General features: G+C 38.9%; 1 protein-coding gene across 7 annotated transcripts in view; it reads right to left on the bottom strand.

Annotated features, from left to right (window-relative positions):
* ndrg4 (NDRG family member 4) overlaps positions 1-18,117 on the bottom strand; it is a 57,003-nt gene that overhangs the window by 18,842 nt on the left and 20,044 nt on the right. For 3 of the 7 annotated variants that reach the window (XM_044357719.1, XM_044357722.1, XM_044357721.1), the window contains 3 exons: positions 12,129-12,219; positions 9,700-9,867; positions 6,325-6,363 (listed from right to left, as the gene is read on the bottom strand). In XM_044357719.1, coding sequence (XP_044213654.1) covers positions 6,325-6,363; positions 9,700-9,867; positions 12,129-12,219 — 298 coding nt within the window. The remainder of the gene's footprint in view (positions 1-6,324; positions 6,364-9,699; positions 9,868-12,128; positions 12,220-18,117) is intronic. The other 4 variants (XM_044357720.1, XM_044357723.1, XM_044357724.1 and 1 more) reach the window with 2 other exon arrangements.

The raw sequence follows: 18,117 nt of genomic DNA, 5'->3' as shown, positions 1-18,117 counted from the left end.
CCCTCCCTTTTCCCTCACACTCTATAGGCACCCGAGACAATGGGTGGAGCAGGCTGAAGATGATTGGCTCAGAGTGCTGCCTCCCCTATGTAGGATTGGTTGTCTGTATTGTCAGTCTTTAGTCTGAAGGCGCTCTCTCTCTCATCAGCACCACTGGTCTAGTTTTGTCTGCTTTCCTTGCTGACCTTGTTATGTTTCTCCCTTTTGGCAAAAACAAAACAGCTGCTGTTCATAAATTAGCATTAATGAGGCCAAATCTTCTGTTGGAAAGAATTAGGAAACCTGAACTGGAGCTCTGCAGTCAGTCTGGACATGACATGTTGTGCAGCAAAAAAGCACTTTTGTTTTAACCACTCTTTTAAGGCCAGGTCACACCAGCACTTAAAACAGCAACATTTCACAGTGAAATAAAGTAATTTAAAGAGAATCAACGTAATCTGTGGATTTGCTTTCAAATTTCTTGCATTGAGTTCAACTTTCGTGAACTTTGACGTCAACTTTGCATCATTAATCAAGAGCAAGCTGACCTGTATTAAGTTACATTAAGGCTCTGCAACAACCTGCCTGTGGATATAAGGCTGGCTAAGTTTGTATCATATTTTAAATCCCTTTTTAAAATATACTTTTATTGGAACTGTCAGGCTGATTTTACCTTCACTTTTTTACTTGATTTTATTTGAATTGTCTCTGTATTTCTTGTATCCTATATTACATTTTATTCTGGTCCAGTTAATGTCTTTTGTTACATATACATTCTCTATTTCATTCTTTAAGCTGTGGTTTGAAAAGATAAAACCTAAAATAACTTATTTTTGTGACACTTGATAATGTGAAGATGTTAGCAAACTATTCCAGCAGACAAGCAACATTATCATTCATTTGGGGTCATGTTTGGGTCCACCTGATGAATGTTAGTCCAATATTCACTCTCCTTTTAGTCTGCTTTGGTCTCCGTTAACTCCTGAGATTAATATCTGGCAGCTAACTGCTCCACTATATTCACCAGCTAGTTGCTAAAGTTCTCTGTCTGCTGTTTACTGCTAAGCAGGTAGTGTACAGTCGGCTTTTAGCTCTTTTTACTGAAAACAGCTGCCTGCTGCAGCCAAAAACACTGATGACAACGGTGTGAGTGAACCAAGACAGTAAAGTTGTGGGCTGGAAAACCCAAACAATGAGCTGAAAGATGCTAAAACGCTCCGTAGATCTGATGGAAAAAGCAGATTTGTGAGAAAAATCTTCAGTGGATCCATCACTACAAGGGACTCCTTTCACATACAAATAGTCATGTGATCCATTGTTGATATAAAAACAGAGTCACTTTAAATAATTATCATTACAACAAAAGGAAAGGTAAATTTCCATGTAATGAGGAACTAGTTACTTTTAGACAACAAAACAACACGTATAAGGATAAATTTGGCAATTTTCTATATTTTTCTCATTGTCAACAAATCCCATGTAAAGCCAAACCAACAATGAATTGATCTACTTACAAGTATTGTGTGTGTATCCAAAGCCTGATATATCTTTGTCGTAGAACTCCGTTGTCATCCAAAAACTATTAAAAGCATGTTAGTGACTCACAATGTTGTACTGGGTGACATGTTCCTTTGCCCTGAAGAGTTCAGGCATGTTCGTTTGTTTAAAAATGGCTCCAAAGACTAATAAGAGCAATCATGTTTTCAGTCTCTGGAGAGTAGTTCTGTGTAAGGCAGACACCATGCACGGGAAATTGGTTCCATTTACAGAGCTTCACTACCTCAGTGTGCTACATATCACAACCTCTTGACTTTGTGCTAAATTGTAAATTTCACAAAATAACTTTACGATAAAGTCAAGAGGTTGTGATATCTAACATGCCCAAATTCTTAGTAATGAAGGAACATGTCACCCAGTACAGCAGTGTGGCTCATTGATGTGTTTTTAATAGATTTTAGACAACGACGGAGGTCTACGGCACAAAGACATAAGCTATATCAAGCTTTGGATACATACACAATACTGGTAAGTAGAGTTGAGTTCATTGTTGGTTTGGCTCTGCACATGAGATTTGTTGATGATAAGAAAAACATAGAAATTTGCCAGCATTATTCTTTACAGACAAACTAGTCAGTTAATAAAGACTTTGCATCCTTTTACACACAGACAGATTGTTCTTTCTTAATTAATGCATGATCATTTTCCCTTAGCACAACATCTGTATGTTGAGCGCAACAACACCTTTTTGACAAGTGGATTATAGTCTGGAAAATGGTTTCTCTATGCTTTCATCAGGTGAAAATTTAATAAACTACAATATTTCTTAAGCAAGACATAAACTCAATCAGGCACCAGCAATGGTTGATATAATACTGTGTCCAGTATTAAGTGTCCCATCTGAGAGGATTTAGGTTTGTTAGATGTGATTTGTGCCAAAAAAAAAAAAAAAAAAGACTTTAAAAGACCCTCCTCTGTTGAAACAAAATATCATATTGAGGTTTGGTGGAGGGTGAGAAGCATACGTGCGTATTCACATGACTCTGATGGTGTCGCTGCGACTATCATGCTGACTACAGTGCACACGCACTCTCACTTACACACATATAGTGGTCCTTTCTCCCTCTCTGCTTCACTCCCTGGTGTCATTCAGCAGCTCGGCTCTTTTTCATGCCTCTTCAACCCCATCTCTCCCCCTTTTCTCTCCCTCTATCCCCTCTTTTCTCTCTCCATCATCCCCCCTTTCCTGTTGACAGATCGCTTGGCGTGCTGACTCAACTTGAAACGCCACTCTTTGCTTTCTCTTCCTCTCTCTCTCTCTCTCTCTGACTTTGTCCCCCCTCTCCTCCACAGAGATTAACTCTCTCCCTGCTGATTCAGCTTGACACTGTCTACTTTAAACATACAATCTCTGCCGGCAAGCATCTGACAGACATTGACAGGCAGGAGGGAATAATGATATCATGGAACATGGAAGCTGCCTTGAACAGATATCAGAAGGATATTCAAGACCTGATTAGACAAAATGGTACAGGTAGAAGTGTAGACAACGACTGACATTGTCCATTTTATTTTATTACACCTGCAGAGTTTTTAAGATTTAATTACAGTGTATACTGTACTTCTACATCAAAACATTAGCCGGGTTTTCTTCTCTTTTATCTTCCATTCAGGCAGTTATGTATTTTAGTACTTTCTCCAATGCTACATTTCCTCTCTGGTTAACTATTATATATGCAGTGCCATAATGCATAAGCACCCCTCCCCCAACCACACACACATGCGTGCAAACACACACACACGTCACTGGTTTCTCCCATTTTCTCAGATCTTTATGTAAATATGATATAATGTGCTTAGAATTTGAAGGAACTAACGCTATCTTCTGGCCTGCTAGACTTGCTTTACATGCAGATAAGATTGAGCTTAGTGTATTTGCATCTACAACAGCTGTGTCCATGACCATGTCATTATAAACTTTAAATTGGTGTTGTTGATGCATACAAATACTTTAGCTTGACATTAGATTATCATTCATATTTAACACCTAACCATTTTTTTGTGTCGAAGTCTGTCTGTCTTTTCCAAACTGTGAAACTATGGTTCAGTTCATTTTTATGCCTGTACATGCTGCCCCATCATCATTTAAACCCAGTCTATCAAAGCATGTTTCATCCTCATGACTAATAATCACCTCATGACATCATCTATAAAGCTCTATTGTTAATAGAAGAGTAAAACATCATACTCGCTTGTTTACTTTCTTGCTGAGAGTTAGCTGAGTAGATTGATACCACTCTCATGTCTGTGCGCTAGATATGGAGCTAGTGGGGGAAAACAGCTGGTTTGACTTTGTCTAATGTTCAAAAACACTTCTATGACATCTCTAAAACTCACTGATTATCACATTGTATCCTGCATTCAATCATTTAATGAAGTCACTAATGCTGTATGCACAAGTGTGTTTGACAGTGTGCGATGTTTCTGTAGTCAGGACTGTGGAACGCTAATCATGTTCAGATAACATAACACATCACCTGCCATTGTGTGCCTCCATAACATTAATGAGGAGTGTAATTAAACAATTTATTGCAGAAATTGTCTCCATATAACCATGGGAGGTTTTAAAGTAAACTATTTGATTAAGCATTAAAATGCTATAATCGTTTTAAGGAAATTAAATTTCCCTCATTAATATACAAATATAAGCACATAATCCTCCAACTGCATATGGAAAAATGTAAGTTCATATAATTTCATCATTTAAAAGAAAATAGTTCTTTTTTAATGAATGTGAAGAGTACTTTGGCAGATTTACAGTTTTCAAACCTGGCACACTATTTATAGCATCTCCCCTTGATCTGGATTGAAAAGATGTTGACTTTAAATTCCTCACAGCTTTTCCTGATGACACATTCTGCTAAAGTTGTTTAATAACTCGTGAGCTCCCCTGAGCCGTGTGCTTCGAGAGAGTGAGTGATCTTCTGCAGAATAAGATCATTTGTCTGTCAAGGTTTTATAAATAACCACATGATGAGGTCACCAGTCTAAGGTGTCTGAGAGCTCTTTCAGTAGAAAACAGAGATAAAATGTTGCCTCATTGAATAAGAGCCTTGAAATATTCAGCGCTTGGACTACATCTCTTCTTCTTCAAAATAGAGAATAAGAGATTTTCATTATCTGAAACTTTTACAGTTTAGCTGAACACACATGAATGTCTTTAAAAAAGGTATTAATTACTTCAAGAAATCATTCTGTAAATAAGATAGAGGCAGCCAGCAAGCAGATACAGCACTGCTCTTCAAATGCAGCATAGTTTTTTGAGACCCTGAAGTGTCAGGTTTAAGTGTGAAAGAGAAGTGTTCCATGAGAAACGTTGCATCACTGCTGTCTGACACTCAGCACATGTCTGACTAGAATAAAGCAGCAGAGTTGTTACGTGTGTGAAGCACAACTTCTTAAAGAAAAAACCCAGAGGACTTCTCAAACTGACGGTGTAATGCTTCATGCAAGTTGAGTAATTGGAGAGTTCAGGTGCTCTGATTAGCTGAGTGGAGTTTAAATTAAAGATCAAATTAATGCACTCATGATACAACAGTATTCAACACTTAATTTTAATTAATCTAACATTTTATACAGTACCAATTTTATGACATTTTGGGCTCTGATTGCCAGGCTCAGCTATCATACACACTATTAAAGTTAGCATGTTCACATACATTAGCACTGTTAACATGCTAATGTTAACTCTTAACATTAGCATGTTAAAGTGGGGACTACTTATTAGTCTGACAGTCCATTTTCCCAAAAACAAACACCCATTGCTCCAAGAATACACACACTGGCTTCACTACAATCCAGACTCTGTTAACATATTGCTCTATTCAACAGATCTGTGTTCCCTGTTACACAGATACTCCCCCTAAATCATAACGTATGACTTTATATGTCTCCTAAAGAAAGACTTTTCATTTTGGCTGATTAAACAGTTAAGTTAAACAAACTAAAGTAAGATGTAGACATTATGAACATGTGATTTAATTAAATCAGAGTTCTGCTTTGTGAAACATGACGCCAAATGCATCAGAAGAACAGGGTGAATTGGAAAAGTCTGTTTGATAAGCTAATTTACATTTTAAATGACTGATGAGGCATCAATACAAACATGCTAGTTTCAACTACGTAGTTTGGCCTACAGTCACCTGTGTACTTACAATTGATTGGAAAATATATTTTAATATTTTATTGATTAAAATGTAATTAAATATCATCAGTCTTTAACTGTTTCCTACTGTCGGAAGAAAACTCAGCAATTTAAGTAACCAGTTTATCACAGGGCAAATATATAAACATTCACAATCACACCGCAGAGCAAGTTATAGTTGCCAGTTGACATAACATGCAAGTCTTTGAACATAGACACAGAGAGAATATGCAAACTAAACACAGAAAGACTTTAACTGGGCAGTATTTCTGCATTAAGAACTCCACCACTGTTGTCATTTTGTACTGAATAATCTTTTTTAGCAGTATACTGGAGTCATAGCTGATATAGCCCTTCCATCTTAAAATAATTGTGACTGTATAATCCCTGTTATATGTTTAGCCTTAAGAAATTACATATATTCATCTTCCACCGTTCTCTGTCTTTTCTCTGTTGACTCAGGCATTACTGTTTACCCAAGTGAGCAAGTGAGAGGAGATGACAAACAAGAAAATGAGGGAAGATAGATGGCAAGAACACAAAAGACAAGGTGCAGTGATAAGAAGAGAAAAGCTAACAAAGAGGAGAGAGGGAGGCAGGCTCAATCTCAACATAACAACAGCAGCACACACATCAGATCATACCTTCCAATCCCCTGCTGGCATCAGCTGCTCACAGCTCTCCTGCAGAGAGAGACAGAGACAGAGATAGAGGGGAAAAAAATTAAATTAAAATTGGAAGTAGATAAAGTGGCACACACACACATATTCCTCCATATTAAAGGGTGAATCCACTGTTGGAGATGAAGGCCACTAGACTCACAGAAGAGCTGCACAAGCTGTGCACTGTAGGTCCAAACCACAGACAGAAAAACCAGTTTCCCAGAAGCACCTTAGCAGTACGCGGTCATGTTTAAACCAGAGATGAGCTGGAGGGATAGTTTTATCTCAGGATGTGTACACTATATTTTGCAATCATTGCTGCTTTATAAGCAAAGAAATCCCAGAATTTAGTAGTAAAATTGTAGTGTATGCATACATATTGTGTGCAAAACACCTGCTACTCCAGTGTATCACATTGTAAAAAGAGAGTACAGATAATTTACTGAAGTGCATGTGGGAAAGTGGGAAGAACTCAGCAGTAAAAAGTGAGGGAAGATGGTGTTTTAATACAGGATGAGAGAGAGCATAGCAACCAGATTCCCCCCTAAAGCAAGTTACCTCAACAGTCATCCACATCTGTGAACAAAGATGAGCTGGGTCATATGATTGGGGCATAAAAATAACATTTTCATCATCTGACCACAGCGGCAAAGCGGGTCAGAATCCCTGCTAGCCAGTCTGACTCCTTGACTGCCAGAATAGACTGAAAATTTCAGAGACACTGATTGATGACAAGCTGGCTTCAGTAGATGTGACAGCTGCACCAGCGTCAGCCAAAGTGTTACAGTTTCTGAACACTTAGAATTTAATGTCAGAGAAAATAGCATTTGGATACATTTTCATGTAGAAGAAAATTGTATCGTGCAGTGGAGATGCTCACTTTTCAGGTGGATTTTTAGGGGAATCTGGTCCTGACCTTTCCTTTAAGAAGAGATGTATTGAAATAAAACAGTTGTTTTTTAAATGCATACTGGTGTGCTGGAAAATAACACATGCCTAACAGCAACATTTGCTTCATTTTTATTACTGGTTTTGTTATTTTTCAGCACAAGTGCATTCTAACCTGTGTTACTTCAGCACATGTCATTTTAAGAGCTTATTCCTGCTCTGCTGCCTCTATAAAAGCTTTAAAGCAGAGCAAGAACATCTGGAGATCTGGACGAAGAAAATTAAGGACATGCACATGTGGTTAGACACCAGTTATAAGTGTCAGACAGATGCTTCTTTGTTACACATGCAAGTGTAAGGTCTTAGTTTACAAGTTCACACGGGAATTTCTGAAGAGATTTCTGAAAGAAAACATGACAGGATTAAAGATGGATATATACAGTAAATACAAAGTCTAAAGGAACAGTGGTGGGTTAATGCAAGGGGAAAAGAGATAAGAAAGTCATTTTTGTGTGTGTTATTAGCAGTAAAGAAGACTGGAGGGAACAAGGTTAGATCAGGGACACACCTAGAGAGAGAAAGACATCACTAAAACACCAGGACCTCCAGCTGCCATATAGAGGAATATGACAACTTCAAATAACATTAAATGAGCTGTAAAGTTTTGCAATAGGCTACTGTATCATCGCCAGAGCAGCAGGAGATGTGAAGGGGAAGAAATCCAATAGATTGATGTCTCCTCTCAACTGAGATGTGCAACTGAAAGGGCAACTCCAGTCCCTGTGGATTTCATGCAAATGGCTCTTTGTTGTCAAAGGGAAAATATTAGTGGTAACAGTACGGTGGTCGGACCAGCAGGCGGCACTCTTCTCTTTCTTATCACTCCCACCCAGTGGTACAGTGCTCAGGAGATGTCCAGCAGCTCAGCTCAGTGAGAAGGGAGATTGTAGAGCTAGAGAGTGTGTATGGTCTGAATGAAACGTTTATCAGGCAAAATGTGTTTTATTTTAGTGAAGTTCTTAGCATTTAGAGGGTGTGAGAAAGAAATTCTCCACAGAAATCAATAGAAATTTACTTACTTAAAAGTGGTGCGATCCCTACAGGTTGTGTATAGCTGCATAGGCTGCTGTGAAGATGTGTTTGACTAAGCTTCAGCACTGTTGTGATGTAATGTAAGGTGTTTGTTTCTTCCGCCTCTGATCTCTAATCTCTGAGTCTCTGTGTCTGGAGGTTGGTTTCCTGAATGTAGATTCTGGCCTAGATTCGGGGCTGTTAAAAAAGAATTTCTGCTGAAAAGCAGAATTACAGCAGCAGTAAATTTAATTCATCAGGTCCAGGAGGATCAGAGGACTGCCTTGATTAAGTCTGATCCTAGAGACGTCATGAGTGGAGACGTCTCAGAGGGGAAAAAACTTTTGTTTTGAAAGTTTTGAAACCAGTGCATCAAAAGGCTACAATACTATAATCAAGCTTAGCAGAGGTGGTATCAGATGTATAGTGGATGACCCTTTGTGTTTTGTGTTTCTGTATTTAACTATTATATTACTGTATGTGGTCAGTGTGGTTCAACAACACACATGAGGGATATACAAGCTAAAATAATAAACTGGTGTTTTATCACTGGATGTATTGTAAGAGAGTCACCAGTGGTCAAATACTTTATTGTACTTAAGTTCAATTTTAAGTTACTTGTATTTTACTTGAGAATTTCCATTTCATGCCACATTTATGCTATATTTTAACTTTACCACATACAAGGCAATATTGTACTTTTTACTCCTCAACATTACTTTACAGATCAAAGTTTTACACACAAAACATATGATCATTTTATAAAATATGATGCTCTATTATAGCTCAATCTACCCAACTACTGTAGCTTCACAATGATGTACCACAACATTAAAATGTTGTTTACACCTTAATGTTTCAGATTTTTTTAATATATGATAATGTAACACAGACAGGGGTTATTCTGCTGCATAATGAGTACTACTGATACTTTAAGTACATTTTACTGATAATATTTCTGCACTTTTACTTAAACAATATTTTGAATGTAGGACTTTTACTTGTAATTATTTATTTATTAAGTGCATTGCTATTTTTACTTTATTAAATGATTACTTCTTCTTGACCACTTCTTCCACCACTAAAACTCACAGTGGAACAATAATGTTTTTCTCTTTTATGACTGTAGAAAATGGGTGTTTTCTATCAGCAGTTACAAGGGGCTACCAGCAGCCATGTTGCGGTAGAAACAACTAAACACACATTCTGCACAAGAGCTCAGAGAGAATGCTCGTCACATTTCACGTGATTTTATAAACTGCCTGATATGCTTCTTTTGATTTTTGCTGCATGATTTAGTTCTTTTTTTAAATAAAATGTCAAGTGCCTAGAAAAGTGTTTAGATGAGTGCTCCGGCAGTCTCATGTTTCTGGTGTTTCTGGTTGTTCTGGTAGTTACCGGGAGGACCCCGCTGGTCCGACGGCGGGTCTGGCGGAGCCAGTGCCGTGCGATGACATGCCAGCGGTGAGTGGGGCGGCTGGGGGGAGGGGGGTTGTTAAGAGGGGCAGGGCTGGCAGGGCTGGCAGGGCTGGCCGGCCCCCCTGACGCCTCCTCTCCTTTATCCTGCTGTGTTGTGAAACAACAAGCACAACAAGGTGGTTACTGGGTGAAGACCAGTAGCTACACAGCAGCAACATACAGTAAACATACAGATCATTCATTTTTTGACGCAGTGTTTATGGAGGACCTAGCAATGCTCCTCTATTTCTAAGCCTTTAAATGTCACAGGACCTCTGTCCTCTCTTTGCTTCATTTCAGTCCAACATTAGCACAAAGGTCAAGCTGACACTTTCCTTTAATTGGAAGAGAGGAACAGGTTGTGGGTGGAGATATAGAGGAAAACCACTCGGATCAGTATGCCCCCTGCAGCTCTACACCAGAAATATGCTGCATTCATGTCACAGGAGAATCACTTTCCAAGTAGAAAATGCTGTAGCTGGTATGCTACTTTCAGAGCCGTAACCAAGACCCTAGAAAGACTGAGGCCATGAGTCCGTACAGGTATGAGATTGGTATAAATCTTCTCATCTGCAAGAAAACATTTTCGAAAATGTCGAACTGCTGCATTAAATACGTCAACTTTAAATATATTGAGTTTTAAAGTAATGGAAACAGCCTTTAAATATCGACCATGGTAAGTTAATGTCCTTAGGACATGACCTCAGTGTCCTCAGTGGAGCTACAGCCCCTGTTTACTTTGAAACATACAGTAAGGTCTGTTAATACAGTACATACCACACTTTATTACAATGTCTTAATTTTTACATTTTCGAGAGAAAAATCTGCAGCAGTGTCAGGAATTATATATCTACTGCAAATAAAATTACCTAACTGAATGATTATGATGTGCCTGTTTGGACTCTGCAAAGTCCAAAGGCAGCTATTGGTTTATGAGTGCTACAGTAAGTGTGAAAACGTCCCTTGACTTCTTGACAGCTTCAAAAAGGTTTCAACAAATACAAACATGAAAACCTCTGAGTTGTAAAACATCTCTGTAAGGTGTACGGATTGAATGCAGCGTTAGTCCAACATCACTTGCAGTGAGTCAGACCATTGTGTTACCAGTGTTTTGTGCCAAGAGGTAATCACTCAGTAACTGCACTTAAAGGTCACTAACACACTGTTGCACAACACCACAGCAACAGAACTAAAACGAGCTGGAGGAAGAGAGAGGCAGGAGATAAAACTGCAAGTGCATCTGAGCTGCACTTGTCTTCGACAGAAAAATAAAACGAGTGGCCTGTTGAGTCACGCAAACATGTAACTGGATCGATTAGGCAGTCGATGGCCTCGATTATTTACGAGCAGCAGTACGTAATGAGCGGGCTGAACGACTTTTCGCTGGATGAGCGGATCAATAGCAGGATTAGTCATTCTTATTGACGCACAACATATTAGGCTACTTCTAATAAGCTACTGAGTCACAAAACCCTGACCTACTGTATCTCCTGTTTCATTTCTGACACACCAGCCAAGTGAGTCATGGCTAATGTCTTTAGTCAGTGGCTTCATTCACGCTTCACACAGATTCCTCCAGCAGAAATAAGAGGCTTGTCAGCAGCAGAAGAATACTCCATGCTTGTTTATGGTTAGCTCAATATGTTGTTTTCATGCTATTCTGGGCAGTAATGATTTGGTTGCCTGTTTGCTTTCCTGATTGATAAAAACAGCATTCGCTTCTCATAATGGACTCCCATTCATTTCTCTTTGAGCTCGACTGTTCTGCTATATTGGATCAAGCACCCTTTATCTTCTTTCCTCCACTCCCTTCACACAGCTTGCAGGAATGATAACCAACTTGCTTCACTAAGAAATAGCTGTTTGACAACTTTAAGGACAAAATTTGTCTTTTTCAGGCATAAATCTTGCTTGTTCAAATCGCTTTTCCATCAAGTTGATCGGGCATCTCCGCCGCTTCCATCGGTGAGTGGCTCTGAAACGTTCAAGAGCCCCTGATTCAGCCCCAACCTGTTGCTTAGGTAATAGACAAGTGGACTGGAATAAGTGGCCTTTATGTAACCGCCCACTGCCTCCTTTCTGCCTGTTTTTGCCTTTCTCTTTGTCCTCTACCACTCTCTCTCAGCTTAAATGAGCTTTCATCTTTTCATAGTGTTGTTATCAAAGAGTCACGGTTGGATGGAGTTCATTAATTTCCTCCTCCGCTAGTAAACAAGCACATTGTCTAATTATGAGCCATCACAGTTAATGAGTGCAAACATCTCTTTCTTAATACGGCAAGAGTTTCAGAGTAGTTCATCGTACACACTCTGATCAGCATATGGACACCCAGACAGGACACACACAGTAAATAAAGCCAACCGACTGACCAAGTCTGAGTCCAGTCCTCTCTGCTCCGGCAGCAGGGGCTTCTCCTCTGTGAACTGCTGCTCCTTCATCCCCGCCATCCTGGACAGCAACCTGCAATCCCCATGGCAACAAGCACAAACACACACACACACACACACACATACATACACACACACACACACACACACACACACATATCTAAGGTTACATTATCATTTCATCATGCAGGATGTCTGTGTTTGACCTTAAAAAATACGATTCATCTGCATTTGCATCGCTCCCAGTGTGTTATATGAGGATGGCAGTTCAGTTTCGATAGAATGGAATGAGTGATGTCCTTCATGGAGTAATTTCACAAATCCACATTGTGAAATTACAGAAGGAATCAGTTGGCGGATTAAACTACTGAACTGGAATAATCTAAAGAGCTGGCAGATGAGGAACTGATTTGAAACGGAGGAGATGAAATCAAGATGGGAATTACTTTTGCTGCAAACCTGCCCTGATTTCTTGGAAGATGTACTGGTTAAAAAAAACACACACGCACACACAGCTACAGTACACACCAGAATTGAGTGAAAAGTCACTAAAAAACTAAACGTACTGAACCAGTGATGCTTCAGATTCAAACTGGAGGTTGATCCTTCCCAAAATTAAAGGTGCTCTGTAGAGTTTTCTTATGAACGAACACTTTCTGTTCATAGTCAGTGTTTCTCACCAAAACACATTCTGTGTATCCCTGATAACTAAAACACATGTTAAATAAAAATGATTTTTTGAGCATTTAATTACATTGTTTACATCCAAGTTTGCTTTCTATCAGTCGCTTCATTCATAAAAACATTGCTCTATATCTAGTGGTCAAAAACTCCACACAGTATCTTTAATTGTGCTAGAATTTGTAATGTGTAAAGTGAGTAAAAAAGCACAGTTTATGTCATTTATGAAGCACTACTGCAGATAAGATGGTATTTTCTCTGTCCACTAGCAAAATACATCACATGAGCAGTTTACTGTACTGTACTAACAAAAATAATTAATCCCTAAGATATGAAATCCAGAATGTAGAAAAGCAATAGAAAGTTTGGAATCTGGACCTATCATCTGTTTGCCCCCCAAGATTCTGCAAAAACATAGTTAGGTGATGTTCTTTTCTAGTTTATGAGATAACAAAGACGCACTCTAAATTGGAGTCGACATAGATGCTTACTGACCGAGATCACTCTGTAAAAAGAGGAGCTTGGAAATGCAGAGTCTACTGCCCCAAAGATAACAAGGACACTGAGGCTGTACTAAGGTCTAATTACACCGGCCTTTTGTGTTTGAGGACACAGACACACACACACGTACACACAATTGTACACAAGGACACAAACACACGCCAACATATCAACACACACATAGTGGGGTCTGACAGTGTCAGTACAATAACACCACTCAATGATGACAGTCCACCAACACAGGAACACTGAAGAACACAACATAAACATCACTACACACACACACACACACACACACACACACACACACACACACATGCACACACTAGCTTGCCCAGGGCTAATTTAGCTTGTATTGATGCTACATCACCTCACTGAGGTAGTGACTGGCAAAATTGACTTTTTTCTTTTCTTACATTAAATAACACTTTCAGGGACTACTTTTTCTGATTAAATGGGAAGATGATGATGTGTACAGATAAAAATCAGTACACAGCAGATAACCTGTGATTTATTGTTATCCTGCTAGAATAGCTCCAATTAACCCAAGCCCTGAAATTCAAAGTAACTTTTGAAACAGTAGGTTCTTGATTTCAGCCAAAAGCAGTGAGGTCTGTGGCCTGTTCAGAGTAACAGGGACACTGTTACTGAATTGCTTGTAGCAGCACAAACAACATTACATTCACCTCCACTGTATCAGGGTGGCAGCAAAAGGCAACTATCCCAAAACCCTGACAAATACAACCAAATCTATCTCCATGGATGATTTTATATTATTATACTGGTTTGTGTAACTAACCCTTAAAGGGCTTGCAACACCATCATTGTAGTTAACAACAGCAAACACAACACACCTCTCTGCCTCCTCTTTTCTGTCTTGTTCCACCATTTTCTCTGCCCCCCTCTGGGAGTCCTTCAGCGTAATCTGTGTTTTTATCCGACACCCTTAAAGAGACAAAGCCCAGATGCCACTTCCAGTCACTCCCAGCAGCTGATGAAGTATGTGTTTGTGTGTGACCCTGGAGTGTCAGAGCCAATACTAACATGGGAAAATCCGCCCTAAGAAATTATACAGCACGTCATTCCAGCACTGATTTTTTTAAAGTAAATCCCCACCTGTCAAAGATATAATATGTGACTAATCTGTGCCACTGGCAACAAGTCACAAGGTGACTTTGTGAGCAGAGATGGAGCCGGCCACAGTGTGTCCAAATGAGCTGCATTTCATAATGGTGCTATCAGCTCTAAAATAGACTCAAGTCACCCCGAAAAACTGGTTCAAGCATCCAAATCTTCATAAAACATCCAAAGTCATAAAATCAGCTATAGTATTGTAAAGTTTAATGTAAGATGGATTTTGGATTTAACAACACTATCTTACTGTAGTGCTGAAAGGATCAGTCAATTAACCGATTAGTCAAGCAATAGCAACCTGTATTTCTTGCCTGGTGTAATGTCTTTTTGGCAATGTTGCCATTTAGCAAACGTGATGTATAAATTGTTATATTATTATCTATAGACGACTAAAAATATATTTTTTTAAATGTTCCATCAAACTTTTAATAAACCAGAATTATCCTGTAAAACTTGGTTTCAAATCACAATTATTTTTCTTTAAGTTTTAAAAAAATTATGACTAAATATTCAACAATCAAAAGATCGGGGGGAAAATCCTTTGTAATTATTTATAAAGAGTTTGTTTAACATTCATAAACTGAAGCTAAACTGTGTCATCAGGACTGTGTGGCTGTGGTTTGATTATATTTGATTGACAGTTGCCTGATAACATAAGAAACCACACACCTGTCATCACATAATGATTCAGATGTTAAATCCTGATTGGTGCTACATGTCATCACCTTTTTCCCACTGGGTATATGTTTTTTTTTAGTGCTGTTTCAGAGACACTTCAATCCTGATAAAATGACTGGAAGAAACTACTCGGAACTGTCACATTTAAAGATATAAAACATCACAAAATCTGTCAACAGCTGATCTATGAGCCCTAAAAAACAAGTCAGTCAAACCTTAAAAAAAGACCTAATGATTTTGGTGTTCTGTATTGTACTCCTTCCCCTCTCCCTCTCTCCCTCCCATCATGACCAGTTTAATAAATGGGTGAGTGTGACCTTTCTGAAGCCACTGGAATGGAACCATGAGGAGTATTAACATGAGAGCAGAGACCAAACAACACCTCTCTTCCTCCTGCTCCTCACTAGCTGTCTGCCTGCTGTTTTCCTCTGTCATCACCTTTACATCCACTTCACTAATCCTTTGTCCCCTCCGAAAATAATAAATCAGTGACATGTTTATATCCGTCATACATTTTCCTGTTCTGTATTTCTGAGTAACATCACTCTGTGGTAATCTAACATTGGTGACAGCTGATGATGGGTTTTACATTTGCTGTGCTAAACACCATGTCTGGAATCCTTTAAAACCAGTTTGGTGGACAAAAAACATTTAGTCTTGCAAAAAAAAAGAAGCCTGGGCCACATTTTTTGCTTGTAAATATCAAGACTTTTTCATTTATTTATTTATTTTAGACATACAAAACAACCAACCACACCACAGCTGCCATGGCTGAACAGACAAACAAAAGAGCACCACACTCAAACTTCATCCACAGATAATCCAAAGAAAATGAATATTACAGTACCGCCCACACTGTTCAAAACAGCACAGAAATGAGCACAGAGCATCAAAGATGCAAAAACAATAGAGAAGGGATCTCAAGGATTACCTCCTTATCCTTATTTAAAGGGACAGTTCACACCAAAATCAAAAATACATATTTTTCCTCTTACCTGTAGTGCTATTTATCCTTTTAGATCGTTTTGGTGTGAGTTGCTGAGTCTTGGAGATTTTGGCTGTAGCGATGTCTGCCTGGAACTAGACGGCACTCTCACTAAAAGCGCCAAAAACTATATCTTTGAAAAACCCAACAGCAAAGTCTCTTTCCTGAAGTCATGACCCGGTTACTCAAGATAATCCACAGACTTGTTGTGAGCAGTTTCATGTAGGAACCATACCGCAACTAAACTACACCAACTGCGCCAACCATCTCTGCGCAGAAGAAAGCGTGCATCTACTCATGGTTAGCGGGTGTAGTTTGGTAGAAAGAAAATAGGCCGATGTCTCCAAAACTCGGCAACTCACACCAAAACAATCTAGATGGATAAATAGCACTACAGGTTTACACTACACTACAGTTTATTTTGGGGTGAACTGTCCCTTAAACCTCCATGAATCTGTTTTTTCCCCTCTTTTGATCTCTTACATAACTGCTTCCAGTGCTTTATAATTTTCCCTCTGGAACTATCTGTGTACATCAGACTGTATTTTTATGTAAATTTACATTGCTTTGAAAATGTTTTCTCCCTCAAAGGCTTTTTTGTTTATGGACTATCAGCGCAAAACACAGTCTATACACAAGCCCAAACAAACTCAGAAACATTTATTATATGAGTATAAAATGGCATGAAGTGGAAATACACAGTACCACAACTCTGTACTGTACTTGAATCCATGTACTTATTTACATTCCACCACTGAGGACTGCACAGCCAGGTTATAATTCAAGCTCTCATCGTCTCTACTTCTTTTTTTGTCTCTGTGTTTTTCAAATTTATCACCACTGTTTGACAGTTGTTTTTTTAAAACTCCTTTCCCTACACCCTTCTTTTCTGTCTTCCAGCGTCTCATCCCTTCTTCCCACCCCCCACCCCCCAGCATATTTCTCTCTTCTAAACTCCTGTCACTTCCATTCTGATGTTCTCATTCCTCTTTCTGTTTCATCTCATCCTCCCATCTCTCTCTCCTGAGTCTACCGCGCCTCATCCCTCTCTTTCTAACCATATCTATTCAGTCCGACATGCTTATGTAAGGCAGCTGGTTGTGAAATCAATTACCATTGCATTACACCGGCTATATTTGGCTTCATGACGCCACTGCTGCCAGTGGAAAGATACCAGTGTTGTCCTTCTCAGATTCAATGCTTTGACTTGTGTGCAACGTTGCATCTATGATAATGTTTTTTTGTTTCTTAAATAAAAATGTTGATACATGCTGTTCAGAAATCATAAATGATTGTGTGTCTCTTATAAGTGTGAAAAGTGTACGGAGGTGTGAATGTGTTGGCTATACAATTTAGTCAGTCTGTTGTTCATTTGGCCTGCTCAATACTTTGATCTGTGGCAAGAAGTCTCAACAATTACTGTTCAGATTGTAATGAAATTTGGTAAAAACTATTCATGGCACCCAGAGGATGAGTCAGAATAATTTTAGTAACTCTGTGACATTTTGTCCAGCACCACCATCAAGTCAAAATATCCGCTTGACACAAACACTTTGGTCCCTACGCAACTATACTGACAACTCTGGCCTGATTTCTATGGAGTTTGCTGTAGTCATGGTCCTCAAGTGCCACCATCAGTCCAAAGGTTTAATTGTACACAAGATATATCAAAATCAAATGGGCAAATAGCAATGAAATTCATTGAGCACAGCTTTGACCTGTGCGCTACTGCCACCTTCAGAACGAACTTTACCTTTTCATTGTTGCTACAGGTAAGGCTCTAAGAACAATAATATTATCAGTATGCTGTTGGTTCTATTTCAAATTTTAGTTTTGCAGTCTATAATGAACATTGCCAGCTGTAGGGGCTGCTAGCATGCGTTAGGTTTTAAGTCCTGTTTGTACAAGTCTGTATGTTCTGTCTCTGCATATGTAGCCTAATGGGGAAAATTTGATAAGGTGAATATTTTCTACAATGCGTACAGTTTCATA

Source organism: Thunnus albacares, chromosome 7 (genome assembly GCF_914725855.1).
Source record: "Thunnus albacares chromosome 7, fThuAlb1.1, whole genome shotgun sequence".
NCBI classification, from domain to species: Eukaryota; Metazoa; Chordata; class Actinopteri; order Scombriformes; family Scombridae; genus Thunnus; species Thunnus albacares.
The sequence above is the reverse complement of the archived record's forward strand: the minus strand, read 5'-3'. Positions and strand labels throughout refer to the sequence as shown.